This window comes from Acomys minous, assembly GCF_964271855.1.
Source record: "Acomys minous genome assembly, chromosome: 19".
In the NCBI taxonomy this organism is placed as follows: Eukaryota; Metazoa; Chordata; class Mammalia; order Rodentia; family Muridae; genus Acomys; species Acomys minous.
The window spans coordinates 50,081,553-50,105,868 of record NC_140499.1 but is presented as its reverse complement, the minus strand read 5'-3'; the positions used below and the strand labels follow the sequence as shown (position 1 = coordinate 50,105,868).

Genomic DNA, 24,316 nt, shown 5'->3' with positions numbered 1-24,316 from the left:
TAATGCACAGACCCAAAGAAACCAAGGAGGGCCCAATGGAGCATTCTTGAAACTCAGTCAGAAGAGGAAATAATATAGACATTTGAAGTAGATGGAGGGAGGGAACTAGGTGGGAGAGATGAAAGGGGGTGGATTACAGGGATGGGAATCAGATGTAGGTAGAGCAAGGTGTGGCAGGACTGGAAAGTGAATAGAAATCTGTGAGGGGCATCTCTGGGACAGAGGTGGCACTTGCAAGTCTATGGGTGTGACCCTAGCTGAGACTCATAGCTACAGGGGATATGGGGCCTGACATCATCATCCTCCTGTAGCCAGGTGGGACTTCCAATGGATGGAGGGGGACACCAACCTACCCATAACACCTTCCATCTAATTTGTCTTGCCTACAAGAAGTGTATGGATAAAGATGGGGCAGAGACTGAGGGAACAGCAAACCAATGGCTGGCCCAATTTGAGCCTTTGCCACGAAAGAAAACCAAGACACTATTAATTATACTCAGCTATGGTTGCAAACAGGAACCTAGCATAAATGTCTACTGAGAGGTTTCATCCAACAAATGATGGAAACAGATGCAGAGATCCACAGCCAAATAATAGGCTGAGCTCAGGGAGTTTTGTGGAAGACTTGGGTGTGGTATGGTGAGAGGATTAGAGGATCCAGAGAGGTCAAAGACATCACAAGATGACCTACAGAGTAAACTAAGTGGGCCCATCGCATCTCACAGTGAGTTAACCACATCAACCAAAGAGCATGTGTGGGCTGGACCTAGATCCAGTAGACATATGTGATAGACTCGAAGCTTGGTCATCATGTCCATCCCCTATATGGCAGTAGAGGCAGTCTCTGTCTCTGTAGCCTGCCTGTGGATCCCTTTCCCCTAGATGGAATGCCTTGTCTAGCCTCAGATGGGAAGGATGTGTTCAGTCCTACTATGATGTGTGGTGCCCAGGGTGGGTTGCTATCCATGGGAGCCTCTCCTTCTCTGAAAATCATAGAAGAGAATGGGGGTAGGGGGTGTGAGGTAGGACTGGGAGGAGAGAAGGGAAGTGGCTGGGATCAGGCTGTAAGATGATTATATAAATAAATAAATAAATAAATGGAAAAAAGTAGTAAGTATTTTGAAGCCTAAAATTAAATAAATGGCCTTTTGGCTCAGTGAAGACACAATCCTGATAGATAGATGATAGATAGATAGATAGATAGATAGATAGATAGATAGATAGATAGATAGATAGATGATAGATAGATAGATAGATAGATAGATAGATAGATAGATAGATAGATAGAACCAGAGAAATAGTTCAGTTAATCAAGCAATGTTTTTAATGTGATGAAATAACATGACCAAAAAGAACTTACGGAACTAAGAGTTTATTTAGTGTGTGTGTTTGTATGTGTTTTTGTGTGTAGATGCTTGTGTCATGTTCTAATGTCCCCAAGCCTTCCCCTAATTATGTACTTCATTTACCAAGTACAGATACACATACGTACACACATAATTTACAAACATACACAAATCACATTGGTGATTCACACATACACATTTACACATACACATATAAAAACTGTTTTTAAAATGGTTAAAATCTATGATTAAGTACTCAGATCCAGCACTTTAATTGTGCATTGCCATGTTGATTTTTCTTTAATCATGATAGAGTTTTAATTATAGCAACTACAGTCTATTCAGAGCAGCTTTGATATTGGGAAGTCAAAGTGGTTTAAATGTAATAGGATAAAGGAAAGGCTGTTTTTGCTTCTCACTTGGTACTGATTTAAGATCTATATATTTAGGAATGGGGAAGCAATTAGAATTCCATAGAGCTGATAACTGTTCATGTTGAATTTCTTGTAATTCATTCCTAAGGTTAAGGTTGATGTTGGATGGGGCATCATGTATGAGATCTCTTTTTTTTCTTTTTCAACTTCACTCCATTTTTGAGAAAAACCTGACATCAGAGAACAAATAGAGAATAAAACAGGGAGCAAGAATGGAAGCTGGGCACGAGTCCTACAACACAGAAAACCACAAATTGATACAGGCCTCTGAATTTCTCATCTGGAGCTCAGTGAACAGGTGACTCTCAGAACCTGCTTCTGAAGGGGACAAGGAGCAGAAACTACTGGAGGGCAGCCATGTACAGTGATTCTCATGACCTCTCATGTGACACAAGCTCCCGCCTGTACATTCTCCAGGTTGTCTGGGAATCCCACCCAATCCCAATACAAACTTCAAGAGTAACTAATGAATACTCGGGTTTGTATTTCTGATATTTTAAAATATTCGGAAGCAGATGGAATATGAACTAGGCTCATTAAAGGAGGGCAGAGTGGCTCGGCTGAAAGAAATAGGACTGAGACTGACAGTAAGCGATGTTGAGAGACAAAAACTAATTGCTAAAAAAAACAGTGAAGTAGAACATTTGTTCCTTAATTATAATAAAATAAGGAAGTTCATGGGACTAGGCTTGTCTATTAGCTTGAAGTCAATTGCTAATAAAAAGGAAATGAGGATGGATTTATCTGTGTCAGTTGCATCAGGCATAAGGTCTATAGACGGCAAGCATCCACAGGATGGGCTCAACTGGAAAAGTGGCTAAGGTATTACAACAATTCAAAACACCTGAAACTTAAACACAGTACACCATTGCTTTGATTTCTTCACTGTTTCCCTTGGAAGCTGACTTCAAACCTGACCCAGGGCTAGTTTCCTACGGAGTTTGCACCAGCGGCCACAGACTGGGTCTGCTATTGTTGTGTGTCAAGGATCGTCAGACTCCACGCCTTCCATCTTTATTTTATTTACTAATGCCTTTTAAAAACAGAATCCTAAACTAGCATCAAATCCCATATAGCTGAGTAAGAATTAAATTTCAGATTGTCTTGCCTTCATGTCTAAAGGGCTGGTATTGAGCGCTGGGTACTAAGCATAAGGCTTCATGCTTGCTATACAAGAACTTTACCAACCAAGGTAAACCCGTGGCCCCATTTTCCAGAATTTGAGACTGTTTTCTAAGTTAAGTTTCTGGACATTGGCTTCCTCACACTGCTGTCGCTCTGGCTGCTTTCTCCACTTTAAATTTTTAGATCCAATGCACAGATCTCTGAGTTCACACAAAATTTATTCACATTCTTAAAGTATTCTCATCAATCTTCAGCTAGCACGATTTGATTCAAATGTTAAATGAAGTACCTAAGTATAAAATGATGGATGTCAATCTTCTTACTTGAATACTTGACTTTTGCATCAATAATTATCCTGAATTAACACATTAAAAGCTAATCTCATCCAGTGAGATTAATCTCTCTGCATGATCTTTTTTTCCCCACAGCAGTTCTTTACCTACTCCTCCCCTCACACTTCTGAAACTTGTGTTTTCAATCTCTGTTGTACATACGTGTCATTTTTCAGGGACACTTGCAGGCCTTCTTTCAAGCATCCTCCAAATCTGACCCCTGTTGTATCACTGAGCAGCTGACACTACACATTAGGGCACAAGTACTTATTTCCCAGTGACTACAATAAGTTTTTTCTAATATTCACTTATTTGAATCAAATGAAAATAATTAAGTCTGTACAACAAACACATTCATAGCTTTCCAGGATACATAGAAAGGATTGTTTATAAGTAGATGTAGATCCACAAGACCCTAGTTCTCCTCCATATTCATAATCTGATGTTTCTTTTATGAATGCATGCATACAGGACAGTCACACTGTCTACCCCCTAAAAGCAGCCTCTGCTTGGTTATAGATCACAAAATAGATAATTATTACATAGAATAAAGTATAGAGCATAGTTTTAACAATGCATCATACATAACATTGTATGTCAACTCAGGTTCATTTGGTGCTAAATAAAGTGTTTTGATATGTTTATTTTGATTAATATTCCAACCATTGAAATTTTGCCTTACATAATATTACTGTTCTTTAAAAAAAATGAGGCAAAGCCCAATGTTGCTCAGGGTAGTCTCATTTTCTAGTTAAAGATGCACTTCAACTCCTATTCTTTCTCCCTCCGCAACACAGGTATTGGAGTTACAACCGATACTACAACACAAAAATAAGTAAGAGTTTTCTGTAGAAGAGCAATCAAACAGCAGATATATGATTTAAAATTCTAAGTTGCTAATCTTATCAAAATCTAAAATTCATGTTCCCATAATGATTGATATTATCAACTAAAGCCAATAACTTAGTTTCCTAGACTTTAAAATGTCACTTTTCAATGGTTTATAGTGACTACATTGTTACTAATTTATAGTGTTAATTCACTTTCACACTGAAAAAGATAAATGGTAGTACAGTAGCAGTATGTAAAAAAAAAAAATTAGAGCCTTGCTAAAATTAATGTACTGTCCAGTCAACTGTTATAGCATCAACTGAGCAAAAAATCATGACAGTAGCACCATGCTACTTACCATTCACTTGGAAGATGTGTGTCTGATGGACATTTTCATAGCCATCTGCATAGCACGTATAGTTTCCCATGTGAACTGTGGTAACCTTGGTGATATACAAGGACCCATCATCACCAAAGTCCTACAGAAAAGAAAGTAAATCACAGAGTTGGTTTTTTAAGCAGTCATTCATTTTCAGGAGCAAATTAAATATATTAAACATTTTTAAATAATCTAAATTGTCAATGTAAAGATAAAGGATGCTGACCTACCTTAGTATTTACATAATATATAATTCCTTTAAATGTGAGCTCTCTCTCTGACAAATATAACTTTTTATATTAATTTGAAATATAAAAATTAATGAAGCATGCTAGTATAATTTAATCTTATACTTTAGATTTTAGATGGATAAAGATGTACCAAGAATTTGTCTTACAGCTAAAAATAAATTGCTAATTACATTTTTAGATATAATTATCCCCTGATTTTTAAGCCATTTATACAAATAAATACAAAGAAAAAATGGCCATTTGTACATAAAGTGATGTTAATGGCATTTCTAAATGTAATCAATGTTCTCTTTTAGATAACCTATTTCTGAAGATTCTAAGTGATTCAAAGCTTATGATGAATAATAAAAGGAAGACACATTGTAAGAACATGTGACCACATGCGTAAAGCTACAAAAAGAAATAAAAGGTTTAAAAAAGAAAGAAAAAAGAAAAGAAAAAATGGCTATTAAGTTAGTATGCTCTCAGTGAAAGTACTTATAACCATGTCCTGGAATAGAATATTTTGTTTTATTTCATTTTGTTTGAGGGACAGTAATATTAAATTATATCCTCACTTTTGCTAATCATGAACTCTATCATAATACTAAGCCATCAGCGATGATTTGATTTTAAAGACAATAATCTACTGGTCATTTGAATAAATATACATGATATTTGATATTTGAGAGAACAAATACCATAGCCATTCCTGGGGAAACATATTAAAGACTCAATTCTGTTTATCAAAACTGAGTCCAAACATTAGCCTTAGAACTGCAGAGTACAAACCAGAAAATCTCTTTACAAATCAATGTGTGCAGTGGGGAAAATTGTCAAATCTGTTTTTTCGTTTCTCTGGAAGAACTGCTTTTATAATCTGCAGAGTCGTTATTAAAGTCCAACTGCCTTGTCTCTGTGAGAATGCCTATTTGTGGGCATTTTGACCTCACTTCCACTCAGTGTCATACGTCCATGATAACTTTGAATCAATAGTCTGCAATTGTGCCCCTTGTGAACTGCACCATCTTCACAGACTGGAGGTGAGCGTGGCTTCAAGAGCTCCCATACGGAGCTGTCTGGGTGGGACTATTCTACATTCATCGAAATCTTATGTTTTCATGACTTTGCTGCACTTAAACAAAACACAAGGCTCACTCTATCTCATAGTCGTTTTGGAGAAATAGGTCACAGAACTTTCTTAAAATGACATCTCCTTAAACATAGATTCTACTTTGAGATCGCAGTACACTGAAGGGCGATTTTAAAAGCCATACTGGAGAGTGGGAGAGCCATGCACCAATTAACAACTGATTTTTGGCAAAGCATTCAGAAATACATATTAGATAAAATAAATTATCTTCAACAAATTAAGCTGGTCAAAATAGATGGGTACATGTTGAAGAATACAAATAGATCCATATGTATCACCTTGCACAAAACGTAGCTCCAAAGGGATCAATAACATCAACACAAAAATAGATGTGCTGAATCTAACAGAAAAAAGTAGGGATAGCCTTGACAAAACTGGCACAGGAAAAATAATTTCTGAATAGAACACTGGTAGTACAAGCATTAAGAACAACAGTTAATAAATTGGACTATTTGACCCTTTATAGATCCCTCTCACTCTTGCGTGAATTAAAGGGAAAGAAAACCTTCTACTCTGAGTCTCCAAAAGCCTCTATATTCTGTCCATATTGAGTTCTGTAAACTTAAAAAATATTTCTACAGAAGTAGGCCTGGAGCAGTGAGCACAACCTTCACTACATGGGTTGGCTCAAATGCTTTCTCTCTAATAGTTTTCTGGTATACAAGTTTGCAGAAACAATGGGTTCAGCACATATTTATGAGACAAATTTTCTATGGCTATGCAATATATGCATGCATGTATCACAACAAATTAAACTCATATTCAGCTCTATTATTCAGTCAAAGTCCATTGACCCTCAGTACTCTCCTATCTTGGACAATATAGAGCACTATTGTGTTACCTTTGTGTCCTATTGTACCCTAACATTCCACTCTATAAACCCCAAGAAATGAATTGAATTTCAATTTCTTTTGTTAAATCCTTTACACAATGCTAGTAGTACTATAGACAACCAAAAAATTACTTATGAAATAAAAATTAAATGCTTTACTAAAAACTTAAAAAATAAATAATAAAATAGACCTCACGAAACTCAAAAGCATCTGTATGGCAAAGGGCACCATAATTTGGATAAAGTGGCGTGATACACACACAAAAAAATATTTACAATTGTACATCCAATAGAAAGCAAATAGTTAATTATACAAAAAGAAAACTAGAAATTAAGAAAACAAATAACCTCATAAATGATAGAGAACCAAACTAACCATAATTGTCACAAAAAAATGGCACAACAATGTATAAGAAACACTTGAAGAATTTTTAAATATCTTAAACATTCAAGAACATGAAAATAAAAACTACTATCACATTTCATCTTACATATATCATAATGCTAAGATCAATATTAAAAAGTGACTGCCCATGATGGAGAGGATATGGGCAGAGAGAAAAATACTCATCCATCCTTCATGGGGCTGCAAATTTATACACTGGCATTTCCTCAGCAATATGTGAATAGCTCTACCTCAAGATCCAGCTATATCACTCTTTGACATATACCCCAGAAGTGCTCTTTATGCTACTAGAGAGACACTTGTTCATCTATGTTCCTTGATTCTCTAGTCATAATAGCTAGACATTTTTTTTAAATCCTAGATGTTCATCAGCAAGTGAATGGATATAGAAAAAAATCATTCTGAGTGGGTTAACTCAGATAAAAAAACACAAATGTCGTATGGGAAATCTTATATATGGATGTTTGCTTTTTAATTATTTGATAAACAGGCTACAATTCATTAACCACAGAGTTTTAGTATAAAGGACTAGTGTGAAGGGTAGGATCTCCCAATTGAGAAGAAATTGAATATATAGTTATGGAGAGATGGGAGATGCACTTGAATTAGGGGGTTAAACATGTAATGGAAGAGAAAGGGATATGAGGTAAAGAATGGAGGGAGGGACAACTAATGCAAAGGACTACTTGATGGGTCAGATGGAAATCTACTACTACAGAAGCGTACATACATACAAATACAAAATAAATCTAAGTGGAGTCACCAACTGATGGGGAAGACAAGACCATAATCACATCTTTTTGTCAACAAGTGAAACTTCAGGTGCCAGGAATGGGTCACATCTAAATATGTTCTTGTCTAACAAGCTTCATGGAAATACCCAAAAGAAACCCCCAAGCTACTGTAAACATTACTGGATGTTCCCCACTACCTGATGGTAAGGCCCAATTATATAACTCTGAATATGAAAAAGTCAAGCTAGTGCTTAAACAGAGCTTCCATCCTTACTGACTAGTGTTTATTGTATTGGAAGGGACTTTGCATACTACCAGAGGAAAAAAGGTAATCACCAGACAAGGTACAATCCTTGTGATCTAAGTGGTCACCTTCCTGCCTGATACACCACTTCGATATAGACATAACAATTTGGGTTTAACCTACCACTATCTGATTGGAAATAACATCCAATCTATGTTATGGTGTCCATACCTGACACTGCTTGGGTGGTTTAAAAAACTGTGACTAGATAGACCATGGGTCTAGGAGAAACCCAAATAATATGGTCCTTCTAAAGGAACACAGCAATTAAATGACTCCCTGTAAAATCCTACTATAGCCATAAATCAGGGTCTCACTCAGACACCATTAGAGAAGCTTCCTCTTGTAATAGATTGGAACTAATATAAATAGCCACAACTGCACAATGGGCAGACACTGAAAGACCTTAGAACAGTAAGACTAAATGGAAGCCTTCATTAAATCCCTTCTCTCAAGGCTCGGAGAGCTATATACAAGCAGAAGCTCAAAAAGTAAAAGAGTTGAAGGGGTGGATGTCATCAAGGAAACTGTCTTCTAAACAAAAGATTGATGAACTCACAGAGACTGTGGCAGAATGCACAAGGCTTGCACAGTCCCAAACCAGACTGAGCCTCAGCATGGAGAGAGGAAAGTAGGCCTACTCTTCCATCCATGACCAAGAAGCCATCTCTAATTGATAAATGTTAACAGACGAAATTTTAGTTCCCTTTAGTGGAGTCTCATTGAGTATATAAACTACACTTAAGGGTAGGACAGTTATCAATCACAAATATAAGAAGCAAAACTTATTTTACATTCGTCCCTAATTAATTGGATATTATGTGCTATATACTGTGGTCAGTATTTCCCAAATATACATTTTAAACCTAGAGAACATATCTTATTAAAAATCCTCCTACTATAAGAAGGTAACAGATATTAAAATGACATTATGTTCCCAAGTTCCACTTGCCTCCTAACTGATGCTGTAAACCTGATATAGATTAAACATAAATGCAAAATTTGATCTCTATTCTTCACACAACACTGTCTTCCTTATAAACCATTAACTAAAAGGAGGAAGAACAAAGATGATAGTTGAGACATAGATAATGAAAGTAGTAAAATACACAAAAATATAGAAATAATGGGGTTGATAATGTAGTGTGTGCAGGAAAGTAAGGAACACTGAATATTGCCATGTGCATGAAAAGACAGTTATCACAGATTTCAGTAGTTGTATTTTATTTCTTCCTAGGTATAAGAGAATAAGGATCTCCTGAGTTTTCTGGAAACTAAGTTGTTATAGAAGCACAAACATAACTGTTAGTTTTCTCTCCTTGCTGGGTTAAGTGATTGTTGTCCCTCATGTAAGCTGTCACCATTGTGATCCGACAACGAGGTGGTCAGCAGAGTAAAACTGAAGCTACTGCTGTGGCCCTGAATTCTCAAAACTATGGGAAAAGTTAATAAGAACCTCCTTCTCTACAAATTGTCTCAATAGATAATTTTTATAGTGGCAGCTAATGACTAAGAACTAAAACGCTTTTCAAGTTCTTTTTTTTTTTTTTTTTTCGTTTTAATGTTAACTTTGGGACTTTCATGTCGATCTTCAATTTTCAAATGTGCTGTTCAAGTTTTAATTTGTATGCAGTATCTCTGATGATGTTATGAATCCCAGTGTCATTCTGATATTTTTATGGCAGAGTCCAAAAATATATATATGGTATATTGAAAACTTCATCTGTATTTGTATTATATACATTTCTGCTAAAAACAGCTTCACCCAATTACAGATTGAACCTGGGTCTGACAGCAACAAAACAATGTTTTAAACAGATAGAAGCACTGTGGGCCAAATGACTCAGCATGTAACAGCGCTTGCCTGCTGATCTCGTAATATGAATTCCATCCCAGGAACCTGAATGTAAGTAAGTAGAAACCTGATTTCACACAACTGTCTTCTGGTCTTCATATGTACTTTCCCCTAATGACTCATATAACTACAACAATAGTAATAAATAGTAATCATAATAATAGTATGGGGAGAAATAAGAGATAAGGAGGAAAATATGAGGAAGGAGAAGATCACAGAAGAAAAGAGAGAAGAGGATGAGGGGAAAGTAAGAAGCAGAAAAGGAACTAGTCCAGACCAGGATAAATACATTACAACCTGGCAACAAAACTAGAGTATTTACATTTGTCCAAGATAAGGTATGAATATCTCAATATCATGTGATATAGTATTATTCATACATCATTTTTCAACTTCCTGAAATAACTGGTGCTGATATAGAGGAAGTCTCATGAATTATACATTGAAGAAGAACATGGAGCTTGAGCCAAAAGGCCACACTAAAACTCACTGCTAACGGTCTTCCATTAGAAGTGTGGCTTCAAACGTCAGAAATCCATGAGAGAAGAAATAAAAGAGGCAAAGGTTATCTTAAGGGAATAGTACGCAGGTACCTGGCATTTACAGCATATAATAGGAGAGAAACAAGGTTATATAAAAATGTAGTGAGAGACATTAGAGCTAAAATATTTGCAGAGTAAAAAGAGAAAACAAGTGTTGATGATTAAAAATATTTCCTATATTGTGTGGCCAAAGTAAACATGCATATATACATTTATACGGATAAATGCTACTCATTACAAAGAGGACAAGTCATAGACATAGGATCAGCAGCACAAACCTGTGTTCTTTCACTGGACAAAATAATTTAAATGATAAGGGAGACCAAGAATGTATGTGGTGTTTATACTTATATGCACACATAGTAAACTCACTATAAATTTATATGTGTTTCCTTAAAATCATTTCTGGAATTTTACTTCCCATTTTCTGTCTGTACTCGAAAGCTTGATCTGGACAAGTATTTCTTGTTGTATCTACTTGTACAACATGATCTGTCTCCCTTATTGGTTTCTGAATATCTTTACAGCCTTATGAGGCTTTAGAACTGTAGTTTTAGAGTTAATGAAATGTGATCAGGTATCCAGTATTATGTAGAAAATCTTTACTTACAGTGTCTTATTGTAATCCGTGTTCATCTATGACATAAAAACCCATTAGCTAAAAAAAAAAAAATCACCTTTCTAAATTAGACCCCATCTAACTCAGTGACTGTCTATGCTTCTCTTCTTTGTTTTCCTAAATGCCACCAAAATCTTATATCCACAACCTTTTTCAATATAAAGCTGTACATAACAGTCTGTTGGACAGATTTCTCTACTAAATCAAATTCTAATATCCCATTGCTACTTTGAATAAAAAAAGAAGACACTCAATTGGTATTTCAAATGTTGTATATTATTAAAAACAGGTTATCTAAATAACCTATTTAAGCAGTCTCACTTTGTTTTTGTTTTTTCTTTGTTTTTTTGTTTTGTTTTGTTTTTCAAGACAAGGTTTCTCTGTGTAGCCTTGGCTGTCCTGGATTCACTTTTTAGACCAGGCTGGCCTCAAACTCTCAAAGATCTGCCTGCCTCTGCCTCCCAAGTGCTGGGATTAAAGGTGTGCGTGCGCCACCACATCTGACCTCATTTTGCAAGTAAAATACTTGAAATATGATGCTGAGTTACTTGCTGTAAGTACCTAAACTTGGTCCCAGATGAACCAATTTGTTCTCTAATTCTTAACAGACTCTCTCCTCTGCAGTCTCCATTAATTATAGCTTAAGTCTAAGATTACCTATTGCTATTTTACATCAACACAAAAACATATCTTTATCTTCTTCCTAGTGCCGTATCTTTCGAACTGTTATATTCTTAGTACTTTTATAATCTAAGTAGTTTCCCTGGACTGTGTAATTTTATTTTTTTGTTCAGCTGTGGTTAAAAGCTATGTTCTGAGACCAGGCATTTTGAATTCAGGAATCAAATCATGTCCTCATTCAGAATTCAATAATGTCACTACATTATACCAGCCAAAAGACACTCTGTAATTGTTTTTCTAGATATTAAATCTTCATGTGCCCCTTCACAATTACGAAGTGGCCGTAAGCACTGATGTTTGGGAAAAGTTGATGGGGGGGGGCGGAAATCATGTATTCTGTTGAGATTAGCCTTCATATTCCTTTCAAAGCAATTGAAGTAGAGAAGAACATGTGTAGTACATTTCAGAACTTCTGAGAATTTTTATGGTAACTCCACACTGACTACAGTTAAGCAAGTAAGAGTAATATCAAACATTTAACAACCAATGAATGATCAGCACAGATCAGAGCCTACAAAAAAAACAATATTCCAGTGTGGTTGCTCAGAATATAACAGTTGCATTTATGACCTGTGTATGTTTACAAGCATTATCTAGCCAGTTTTAATAAAAGAGATAAACCCAATATGTTGAGAACTAATTTCTAAATATTATGTCAGTTTCTTTTTTGTATTATGATATTCCATGAATTTCTAAATTGGTACCAGTATTACTTACTGTACTTTAAATGTTCTTTACTTTGCCAAAATCCTCACTTTGATTACACCAATATTACAGTAATTATCTTTTTAATTCTTATTACTATAGTATGCATTCACTTAGCCATATAATGAAATTGTTCTTAGGTTTTTTTCTTTTTCAGAATAAAACTCGTTGTCATAAACTAGCAATACAATTAATTTAAACAAACATGAAATTGACTAAAATACTGCTGTTGGCCAAATGCTTGTGCTTAAAAAAAAAAAAAAACCAGTTCTTTCATGAATCTTTCTTGATGAGCTAAATTCTTACATTTATGAACAATTTGCATACTGTGGGCTTGAGAGATGGGTCAGCATTTAAGAACAGTATTCTCGTTGCTTTTATGGAGGCCCCAGGTTTGGGTACCATCTACATGGTGTTTCATAATCATCAGTAACTACTTCCAGGGGCTCTAGCGACTTTTCTGACCTCTGTGGGCACCAGGCACTCACTTTGGGCATGTGCAGACAAAACAGGCATACACATAATTTAAAAATATAATTTTTCAAAGAATGTATAATTTGACTCCTTTACAACATAAGTGAAAATACTCTGAGTTTTGGGAAAAGATAGAGATCTTTCTAATTCCTTACAATTAAAATCTCACAGCCTTTTAGGGCAGGGCAAAAATGTCAAGAAGGTTCCACTTACAACTACTAAACACAAGAAAATCCCAAAATTTGTGGGAAAATGGATGGAACTAGAAGTGGTCATACTGAGTGAGTTAATACAGAAGTATACAGACTTATATGGTATATAATCACTTATAACTGGACACTAGCCCAAAAGGTATGTCCCATGAAAGTCTTCATTTACCAGGAGATTGGGATAGATGTGAGGATTCATATTGTTACTCTAGGTAAGAGAAATATAAGAGAATGGGGAAATAGAAGGATCCAGAGGGTCCTAGAAACCTACAAGAAGAACATCATGATGGGTGGATCTGGGCACAGTGGTGTTTGCTCAAACTATTGCCACCAACCAAGGACAATACAAGCAGTAAATATCGAACCCATACTCTGATCTAGCCAATGGACAGGACATTCTCCACTGTTGTGTGGAGAGCGGGTACTGACTCTGACATGAACTGTGGTGCCCCATATTTGACCACTTCCCCTTAGTAGGGAAGCCTGGTGGCACTCAGAGAAAGAATAAGCAGGCTACCAAAATGAAACTTGATAGCCTATGACCATATAGTGGGGGAGGAGGTCCCCTTTGGTCATAGACCCAGGGGAGTGGAATAGGGTGAAAATGGGAGGGAGGGAGGAAAAGGAGGATACAAGTGATGAGATAACAATTGAGATGTAATCTGAATAAATTAATAATAAAAAAAGACACTCAGAGGCTGTAGTCAGATGGTGGGGGGAAGGAAACTAGGGTGGAAAAGGGAGGGGTTGTGGGAACAGGAAGATAACAGTGAGAGGATTACAATAGGGATACAATGTGAATAAATTATAATAAAATAAAATGGAGACTCAGAGGCTAGTTGACTACAAAGCTGATATTCAGGAAGTAAAAGTTGGAATCTTTGCTTCTAATCATTCATCACTAATAATCAGGGAACTAGCAACATCAAGAAAATGTTGTTGGAAGGACAAGCTCAGAGAGAAATGAGTCTTGTGAGGTACAGGCACACAGACAAAACCTAAATTGAGCCTGGTGACTTCATAACCACATCCAACTACAAGCACAAGGTAACACTGGAGGAAACAACATGGTGTTACAAATATAGAAATGAGTTAGAACTATAGAAATAGAGAAAGCTAAGCTTCCTATAAAGAGGTATGCCTAACACCAGCTAGGAATACCTTTACCCAGGTCTCTACCACCCTTCAAGTAGTTTGTAGATTACAAAGAAAACACTGAAATAGAAATACATACATACATACATATGTACCTACATACGTACATAAATAATCTGTTTGTTAAGGAAAAAACAACAGCAATCCAAGGTTTACATTCAATGATTTGAAAGTGCTATAGCAAGCTTCCATGGAACTAACCTTAAATAACATGAATCCATTAGTGACTCCATGGGCAGACTTGAAAATACTCCTGAGTAGATGAATAATTTCATCTGCTTGTTGATCTAATTATCTATTTATTTATTTATTTATTTATTTACTTACTTACTTACTTACTTACTTATTTGCAATTGTAACTTACTATGTAGCCTGTATGACTTCAACTTGAGGGTTTCAACAAGCCTCTGTCTCCTGAGTGCTGTGATTAAGAGCCTATATCATTGTTTTCAGCTAGAAATGGAAAGAAGTGGGAATACTGATAGGAAAAAACTTAGCTATGTATGCACACTCATGAATAAAGCCGGGGACATTTTAAGGAAGCACCAGCACACCTAATATGTGCAAAGAACTTGAAAATAGGGCTATAGATATTATTTAAACTGAAATAAAAGCACACCTAATAGAAAACAGAAATGTTCTGCTCAGCACACGGGATGCCCTGGATACAAGGCCTAGCACCAGTACATTAATAAGTAGATTAAGTTATAATATCATTATTTGGAGAGGGTACAAGGGATAAATGAAAAGGATATAGAAGATGGTAATTGTGCATATGTAGACTTAAAGACTGCATTATAGAATACCCTAATCTGCAGGTTGCTTCTAAGTGGTACAAAAGTTCCACAACTGTCAATTGATGAAAAAATACACAGAAATTGAACATTTTAATTCTCATTAAATTTATGGAAATACATTTGTGACTTGATAAGAAGTATTTTACAGCCAATACATATATCATATGTTTACGATATCATGATTTATCATTTAATATTGTAAAGCTACTCACTGGATGCACATACATAATACAACTTCTGTTAGTTTGGCAACCTATCAAAGTCAAGAGAGGGTTAAGAGTTTTGAGCTAATTCCAACACATTACAGATAAAACATATGTCTGATTCCACAGCAAGAATGTAAATACTATTGTATTTGTGTGTGCGCGCGTGCGTGTGTGTGTGTGTGTGTGTGTGTGTGTATACACTCAAAGTAAAGAAGGTTTGCAATGACTGTTTTAATCTTGATTTAATATTGTCAACTCTCCTGTTCAACATACAATTTTCACATAATAGGAAATATTGAGTGTCCACACAAATGGCTGGTTGCTTATCATACTTGAGTGCATATATTTTCTTTCTTCAGTTGTGTCTGGATATTACATCTCAAACTTTTAGCATTGCGCTGAACTTTCTAAAAAAAAGTCATTCTGATTCTGTTGACTTTAAAAGTTTCAAATTCAGTTGTTTGTTTGGATAATTGAGATTTGAAAACAGTGACCCAGATTGAAATACAGTTTCACTACTGAGAAATTTCAAGGAATCTAAATTTTGTCTTTACTCTAAGCTAGATTCATAAACAAGTGGTGTAGGAAATAAAACATTTGCTCAATTGATCACATAAAAACAAATAAAACTGGTGCATGAAAAGCACTTGGCAAGTTACAATAAAACATGATGATTAAAAAAATAATATGAAATCCTAGTACAGTGGCTCACACTATCACCCTCACATTGAGGATGCTAAAGATTCTGATTCAACAAAGAAAGATTCAATTTCAACATCAGACTAGGTTACAGAGTAAATCCCACTTTAAAAAGATGGATAGATGATAGGTAATGGATAGATAGATAGATAGATAGATAGATAGATAGATAGATAGATAGATAATAGACTATGGGTTAGAGTTTAAAAATTTCATACACAATTCTGAGATCATAAAATTATGAAGTAGAATCATTACTAGGAATCTGTTAAAATATTATAATAGGTTTCTAGAGAATGTAAAATATAGTGAATCTAAGGAAAGTTAGGAGGATATTGGAAGATTTGGAGGGAAGAAAGAAAAGAGAGAAATCCAGTTATAGTGTAATCTAAGAATTGATAAAGTGTGCAATAATGAATAATCAATAACTATTTTTAATATTTTTCTGCATTATTTCCTCATTTCCAGTTCCTTAATTATGAGCAATGATGTGGCCCACTATACAGCCAGCATGCCAGACCGTGCTTCAAATAGAGGTAGAGTTCAGTGAGCATGCAAATACACTAATCAATACTGTTATTATAATTATTGTGTTTTAGCTCCTACTCAATTACTTGAAAAAATATTAACTATAAATAATATTTGTAAAACATGAAATTAACAAGTCATTTTATTTTCACTTCTGAAGATATGTATCAATCAGTAACATATCATAAACTTTTGTTATTTACATTTTTCAGAATTTCTTATAAAACACTTTGAGGATATTTGTGCCATTGTATGTATTATAATATAAACACAATTTAATATACCATTTTTAAAACAAGAAAGTTTCATATAAATACATATTTCATAATATAATGTCAATATTCTTATTTAGAGATTATAAAAATTAAAATCAATCTCATGGCTCATATACTTACTTTGCAGCTCAAGTCATGTAAAGTCTGATTTTTTTTTCATATTCTAAGCTAGTTAAAGAATCATAACAGGAAGAAGGAGAGGAGTTTAAAAGACCAGAGACAAAGAACTTGAGTCCTCATTGTTCTTTCAAGGTCTGTAATGGATTGTGTAAGCATTTTGATGAGAGCTGCATTGAATCTGTAGATTGCTTTTGGTAAGATGGCCATTTTTACTAAGCTAATCCTACCAATCCATGAGCATTGAAGATCTTTCCATCTTCTAATTTCTTCTTCAATTTCTTTCTTCAGAGACTTGAATTTTTTTCATATACATCTTTCACTTGTTTGGTTAAAGTTACATCAAGACACTTTATGGTTTTTGTGGCTATTGTAAAGGGTGTTGCTTCCCTAGTTTCCTTCTCATCCTAATTGTCTTTTGGTTAAAGAAGGGGTGTTGAAGTCTCTCACTACTAATTAGTGGGGTTCTATGTGTTATTTAAGTTTTGGTAATGTTTCTGTGATGAATGCAGTTGCTCCAGCATCTGGGGTATTGAGGCATCTTCTTGGTGTATTTTTCCTTTGATGAGTATGAAATGTCTTTCCCCATCTCTTTTGATTAGTTCTTGTTGAAAGTCTATTTTATTAGATCCAAGAATGGCTACTCAAGCTTGCTTCTTGAGTCCATTTGTTTGTAATACTTTTTCCAGCCCTTTATTCTGAGGGCTGGAAATATCTATCTTTATTGCTGAGGTGTGTTTCTTGTATGCATCAGAGTAATGGGTCCTGTTTTTGCATCCGTTCTGTTAGCCTATGTCTCTTTATTGGCAAGTTGAGGCAATTGATGCTGAGAGATATTAATGACAAGTAATTGTTAGTTCCTGTTTTTTTTTATGTTGGTAGTGGAGAGTGTGTATGTACCTATGTGTGTTTGTGTGTGTGTTTCCTCTCTTGGTTTTGCCAATGTGGGATTATTTACTCTCTGTGTTTTCCTGGGTGTAGTTAGCCTCCTTGAGTTGGAGTTTTCCTTTTATTATGTTCTATAGATATTGTGACTAAGCACTGATTAAAATTGCTTTTTGTTTTGGAATATCTTGTTTTCTCCGTCTATGTTGATTGAAAATTTTGCTGATTATAATAGTCTGGGTTGGCATCTGTGGTCTCATAGTAGCTGCATGACATCTATCTAGACCCATATGGCTTTCATGGTTGCTCTTGAGATGTCAGGTGTAATTTTGATAGGTTTGCCTTTATATGTGACTTGACCCTTTTCTCTTGCAGCTTTTAATAGTCTTTCTTTGTTCTCTACATTTAATGTTTGATTATTATGTGGCAGGAGGATTTTCTTTTCTGCTGGTTGACTTTTTGTGACCCAGATAGGCCAGACCCATAAGCAGTGGTACAGAGAGATCCAAGCCCAAAGCTAATGTAGGTTGTACTCTGCACCTGCCTCCACACTCCAAATTCTGTTTTGCTGCTCTGATCTTCTGCTCCTCAGGGGGCCTGTTGTCTGGTGGAGTATTCTGTGGAATGTGGGGTGCTTGAAGCATATGACCCCTGAACCTGGGGACATCTACCCATGATGGGAGGGTAGCTGGTTTTGATCTTTCCCAATTCCTTCCCTTAGTCAATTTTGCAGCCTCTGATCCTCTTTTAAGATTTTCATATGATTACTTTTAAAGATAATTCATTCTTTCTTTGTAACTGCAAATTGCAGCCTGCCAGTAAAGAAAGACATGTACCTAGGTTCAACAGAAATATATGGTGCTATAGATAGATAAGGTAAAATAGTTAGATAAGGTCTTCAAAAACCTCAGAGACACACAGAATATGACATTTAAAGATGTTTCTATTATTTTAAAGTTTTATTGACAAAAGACAGGTTAACTCCATGAAACACCCAGCCTACCTCAAAGAATATGATGAGCATCAAAGAACCTCCTTATGGAGATGGTTTCAAATGTGGCAAACCAGCTACTGGAAAAAAATGTATTTATTTCTACCACAGACAGATTTCTACCTAAAAATGGGGCTTGATTGCAGGCAGAGTTGACAGTCAAATTCTGCCAAGACAGTGTAAGCAAGTCCTCAATAGTTTATGCCTCACAAATATGTCTGTCAGATATATTGAGCCAGAAGGAGGAAGATGATGCTCCAATGTTATCGAGAGTTTTGGGTTTCTGTTCAGGCACCAAACTGACCCAGTCATTTTTTTTTCTTTTGGAAACTGCCAACCTGCACTTTCTGTTTACTCAGGTAATTAATTTTATTCATTTTCAAGTCTCTAATGGGGTTAAAGACCAGATAGTTTAGTTTTACAATTAAACTTAGTTATATGTGGGTTAAAATGGTTTTTGGTCTAGATAGAAGTTTTAAGTTGATAAAGATGAGATACGATAGATATGGATTTACATTCAGATTTTTAGAAGGACCAAGACAGGAAAGATATTTTCTTCAAGGATGCCAAATACAAATAGACAAAACACTATGGATACAACATGTATATAATTCCTGATTGCTTAATAGTTCTTCTTGCTTTATGTAGTTTAATATATGTGTGTGTGTGTGTGTGTGTGTTTGTGTAATAACATAAATGTATATGTAAAAAGAGAAAAATAATAAAAGAAAAATAGAATGTAACTACATTGTGATTTTTGTACTGCTTGAAAGATTTTACTGGCATATATAAGGTGTGGAAGAAAAAATAAAGTTGTTGGAGCTCACTGTTTAAGTTTGTTCCATCCACCTAATATGTATGTGCATATGTATCTACAATGATTGAAGCCTGTAGTTTCTCTATCCACTCAGTATGCATATGTATATATGTGTATGTATGTAAAGTTGGTAGGAACCCATTCTTTGACGTTTGTTCCATCCATTCAATAAATGATCTAAGCTTGTTGGAAAGTGTTAATTCGAGCTTTTCTTGATTCATCCACACATGGTGTGTGTGTGTGTGTGTGTGTGTGTGTGTGTGTGTGTGTGTGTGTGTGTGCGCACATGTGCGCGCATATGGTCGGCTCTCTCCTTCCTTCCTTTTTTCTATGTGTTTGCTACCATCAGTAGCAGCCTGTGCCCGGAGGCATCAATTCTGTCCCTTTGCCAGATACAACAGTCTAGCCTACACTTGCCACCACCAGTGTAAGCCCTTGTCAGTAATAACCAGTTCCAGCTTGGATAATGAAGCACTTTACCTACAGAGAAAGTCAGCTAGGTGATCAGCCAGCTGCCTATCTACATCCCACCTCAGTTTACCTGGTGAATCTGGCCTTCAACATATTAATATGGTAGAAAATCAATCAGGTATGATGTCAACCCCAGGCCTGTACACACCATGTACAGACTATGTTCCTGCATACTCATGAGCATCCACAAATGCAATAACAATCCATACATGAACATATGTGTGCCTCATCCACAAACACATGAAAATATAAAAAATAAGTAATGAACATTGTCCTGCTGCCTTTCAGACTGTATTTATACAGTTAACATTATACAAATGTATGACATACTTCTGGATGTCATAAAATATCCTGTAATCATAAAACTATAGACATTATTACAGAAATTTATGCAGGAAGCATAAATGAAGATGTCTTAGTGATAGCAATCAATCCAATGTAGCTGTTAGTTGTTCATGCCAAGGGCTTCCCATTGTGACACCATCTTTTTTAAACACTGAAGTCATTGCATTATGAGGAGTTTAAAGCAGAGAGAGAAAATAGAAATGGGAAATTTTTAAAAGAAAAAGATATCCTCACCTATTTCTGACATTGCTTTTAAGTGACACAGCATTTTTTCTTGGAATAGTTAAACACCAATTCTTGATCCTCACTTCTAGGTTTGCTTTAGTAGGTTCTCAGTACACCCTGCCCAAGTGTCATTCTCTAACCTAGCGATGGTCCTGTCTTACCTTGATGTGTTCCACTGTGGACTGCATATTGAAAGAGACTATAGAGCTTTCCTCCCCTGAAGGTGGTGCAAACTCTAGGAGAGTTGGAAACTTGAGAATTTAATCAGAATTTTTTTTTGTAATAAAATTGCTCACTTCTCAAAGGAACACATAAACAGTGTCTTGGCACTGTTTCCTAGAGTTTAGGATAAAAAGGAACAGTTTTCCAAAAAAAGAATATAAATCTACAGTATTATAAAACTATTTCTGTTATTTCATAATATCCAAGTAAAAATCAATTAGAGTCGCAAAGAAGAGGACAGGATCAAACTCAGGGAAAAAAAAGACCAACACCAAATCAACATCAGTAAAAACAGAGCATTAGAAGATATACTTATTGTAGTAATTAAAGTTGGATGTTAGAAAAATACAAATAGGCATAAAGAGCTAATATATAATTCAAGTGTAAAAATATATTTATAAATTTTAAAACTGGAAAGTCATTAAATTAAATATCTCTGAGATACTTAGAATAATGTTGGTCATAACTTAAGGAAGCATTTACTCAGAAGAAAATAGAAATCATGTCTCAAATGAATTATTTTCACAAAGATTAAAATTAAAAGCAAAATTCTAGAGAGTGTTCTAGCCAGAGCAGAAGATAGGATCAGTAGCAAAATATAATAATGAAATGATAAGAAGTAGTAGAGAAAATATAAATAGGAATGCAACTACTAGCCTCAATTTGGATGACTGATTCATTCTGTGGGCCAAGACTTAATAAATCATTTTTTAGGGAAGTTTAAATTGTTTTAATTTTTCATTTAAATTTGTTCACTTTACATCCCAACTGTAGCCTCTTCCCTAGTCTCCTCCTGGTCCCAGCTTCTCTCTCTCTCTCAACCTCCCTTCCCCATCCTCTAGTCATCAGCAAGGAGAGCCGTCCTCCTCTAACATCTGACCTCAGCCTATCAAGTCTCACCTGGACTGCTTGCATGCTCTTCCTCTGTCGTCTGGCAAGGATGCCCTCCCAAGGGGAAGTGATCAATGAGTGTGCACAAGAGTCTATGTCAGAGGTAGTCCCTACTCCCCATAATATGGCACCCACAAACAGACTGTGCTGCCCATTGACAACGTATGAGCAGGGGATCTAGGTCCTCACCATGCATGGACCTTGCTTGATGCGTCAGTCTCTGCAGCACCCCCACCCCTGTCCTGAACAATACACAGACTTAAAGAAGCTAAATAACAAGGAAGAATATTTAACTTAACAAATCTTAAACTAAGCAAACATGAGTGAGGTAATGATAGAAGTTATCTGGTGCTTTCTCAGAAAACTGGGAATAGGGTTTCCTCAAGACCCAGCTATTCCACTCCTTGGAATATACCCAGAAGATGCACTACCACACAACAGGGACATATGCTCAACCATGTTCATAGCTGCCTTATTCATAATAGCCAGAACTTGGAAACAACCTACGTGTCCCTCAATAGAAGAATGGATAAAGAAACTGTGGTACATTTACACTATGGAATACTACTCAGCTATTAAAAACAATGAATTTCTAAAATTTGTGGACAAATGGATTGAACTAGAAATTGTCATAATGAGTGAGTTCACACAGAAGCAAAAAGAGCTAAATGGTATATACTCACTTATATCGAGACACTAGTCCAAGGGGTATGTCCCCATGAAAAACTGTACCTATCAGGATAGTGGGTAAGAGGGGAGGACATCCTATTGAGACTTTAGGTGTGAAAAGCCTGGGAGAAAGAGGAAATAGAAAGATCCAGCGGGTCCTGGAAAACTACAGGCGAGTCTGGGCCCTGGGGTCCTCCGCAAACTATGGCAACAGCCAAGGAAAAAATAGGCAGTAAACCTCGAACCCCTACCCAGACTAGCCAATGGACAGGACATTCTCCACTGGTGAGTGGAGAAGATCTAACTTTCACACAAACTCTGGTGCCCCATATTTGAACATGTCCCTTGGATGGAGATGCCTGGTGGCACTCAGAGGAAAGATAATAGGTCACCAAGGAGAGACTTGATAACCTATGAGCATAATCAGGGGGAGGAGGTCCCCCTCAGACACAGACATAGGGGAGGGGAGGGGAGTAGGGGGGAAGTGGGAGGAAGGGAGGAATGGGAGGATACATGGGATGGGCTAACAACTGAGATGTAATATGAATAAATTAATTTTTTAAAAAATTTTAAAAAAAAAGAAACATTTAACAACCTATGAATTGTTACCCCAGAGGTTGGGGGTCTCAAGACTTGCACTGAGGATTTCCAGTTTGGCAGCAGGTTGCTGACCTGACTTTGAACATTTATCAACTTCTTTGTGCCTTCAGAATACTGGGATTATGAGTCTGTGGCAACGTCAGGCTAAGAAATAGGGAGATAACGATAGCTTCCTTAGTATAACTTCTTAATGATGATTTCAATGTAATGTGTTTATAATCAAACTGTTCTCCCACCAAAACAAAATTCAGATTGAGAAGGTTCAACAGTGAATCTTCTAAATGAATAAATTTCAAATTTCTACTGTTATTATAAAGCAGGGGAAATCTCTGGAAGTATGCATGCAGGTGAGAAAGTACTAGCATCATAACATGAGTAAAACATGGAGACACTGTACAATGGAAAATTCATGAGGTCCTAATTTTGAACCACAAGAACTAAAAAGTGCTGTGGCCTGGTAACTCCCAGGTGTCTATAATCTCAAATGTCCCTTAAATGAAATGGGAGCCAGAGAAATGGTCAGGTTCCTGTTGTCTTGGTATGTACAGTGAGTGAGGAGCAATGAAAGAGTGTCTCAATGGAGAAGGCAAGGTTCTGTGTCTAATATTTTTCTCTTACATTCACATGTGTGCCATGGTAGCTGTGCACCTGAACTCAAACAAATGAGCAGTCTCATATAATCAGACATGTAAATATAATAGACACACATGCACGTACACACACACACACACACACACACACACACGGTTGAACTTTCATTAAACAGAAAAAAAAGTCTTCAGTTATTACTCATGAATCCAGGTAATAAGTACTTACCTCAGTATAATCAGTTTTAATAATATATGTAGGTCATAATACATAGACAGTAATATGGTTTGATCAAATATTATTATTGTAGCAATATAATAAGATGGCTTTATTACTTGAAAATCAAGTAATGTGATTTACTATGCTACTAGTACATTGTAGTTACCTTAATTGATGGACAAAGAACTATGTAGTTTTTAATTCTTGCTAATGGAATGATTTTCTGTGCTTCAGGAATAGAAAATAGTTATCTCATTGTGACAATGGTCATTTTGAGCATGACAGCACATCAAAACTTTGTTGAATCTAGGAAGCCAAAGTCAGTTTATTACATACAAAAAAAATGCCCACAGTAAAAATAAATAAATAAATAAAAATTGTAGAATGTTGTGCATAACTGATGAGAAACCAAGAGTTTGGTAGAA

General features: G+C 35.9%; 1 protein-coding gene across 2 annotated transcripts in view; it reads right to left on the bottom strand.

The window, feature by feature from the left end:
- The window catches only part of FSTL5 (follistatin like 5), a 580,413-nt gene that overhangs the window by 174,290 nt on the left and 381,807 nt on the right, over window positions 1-24,316 (bottom strand). For both annotated transcript variants that reach the window (XM_084768539.1, XM_084768540.1), the window contains exon 8: window positions 4,427-4,547. In XM_084768539.1, the coding sequence (XP_084624665.1) occupies window positions 4,427-4,547 (121 nt within the window). The remainder of the gene's footprint in view (window positions 1-4,426; window positions 4,548-24,316) is intronic.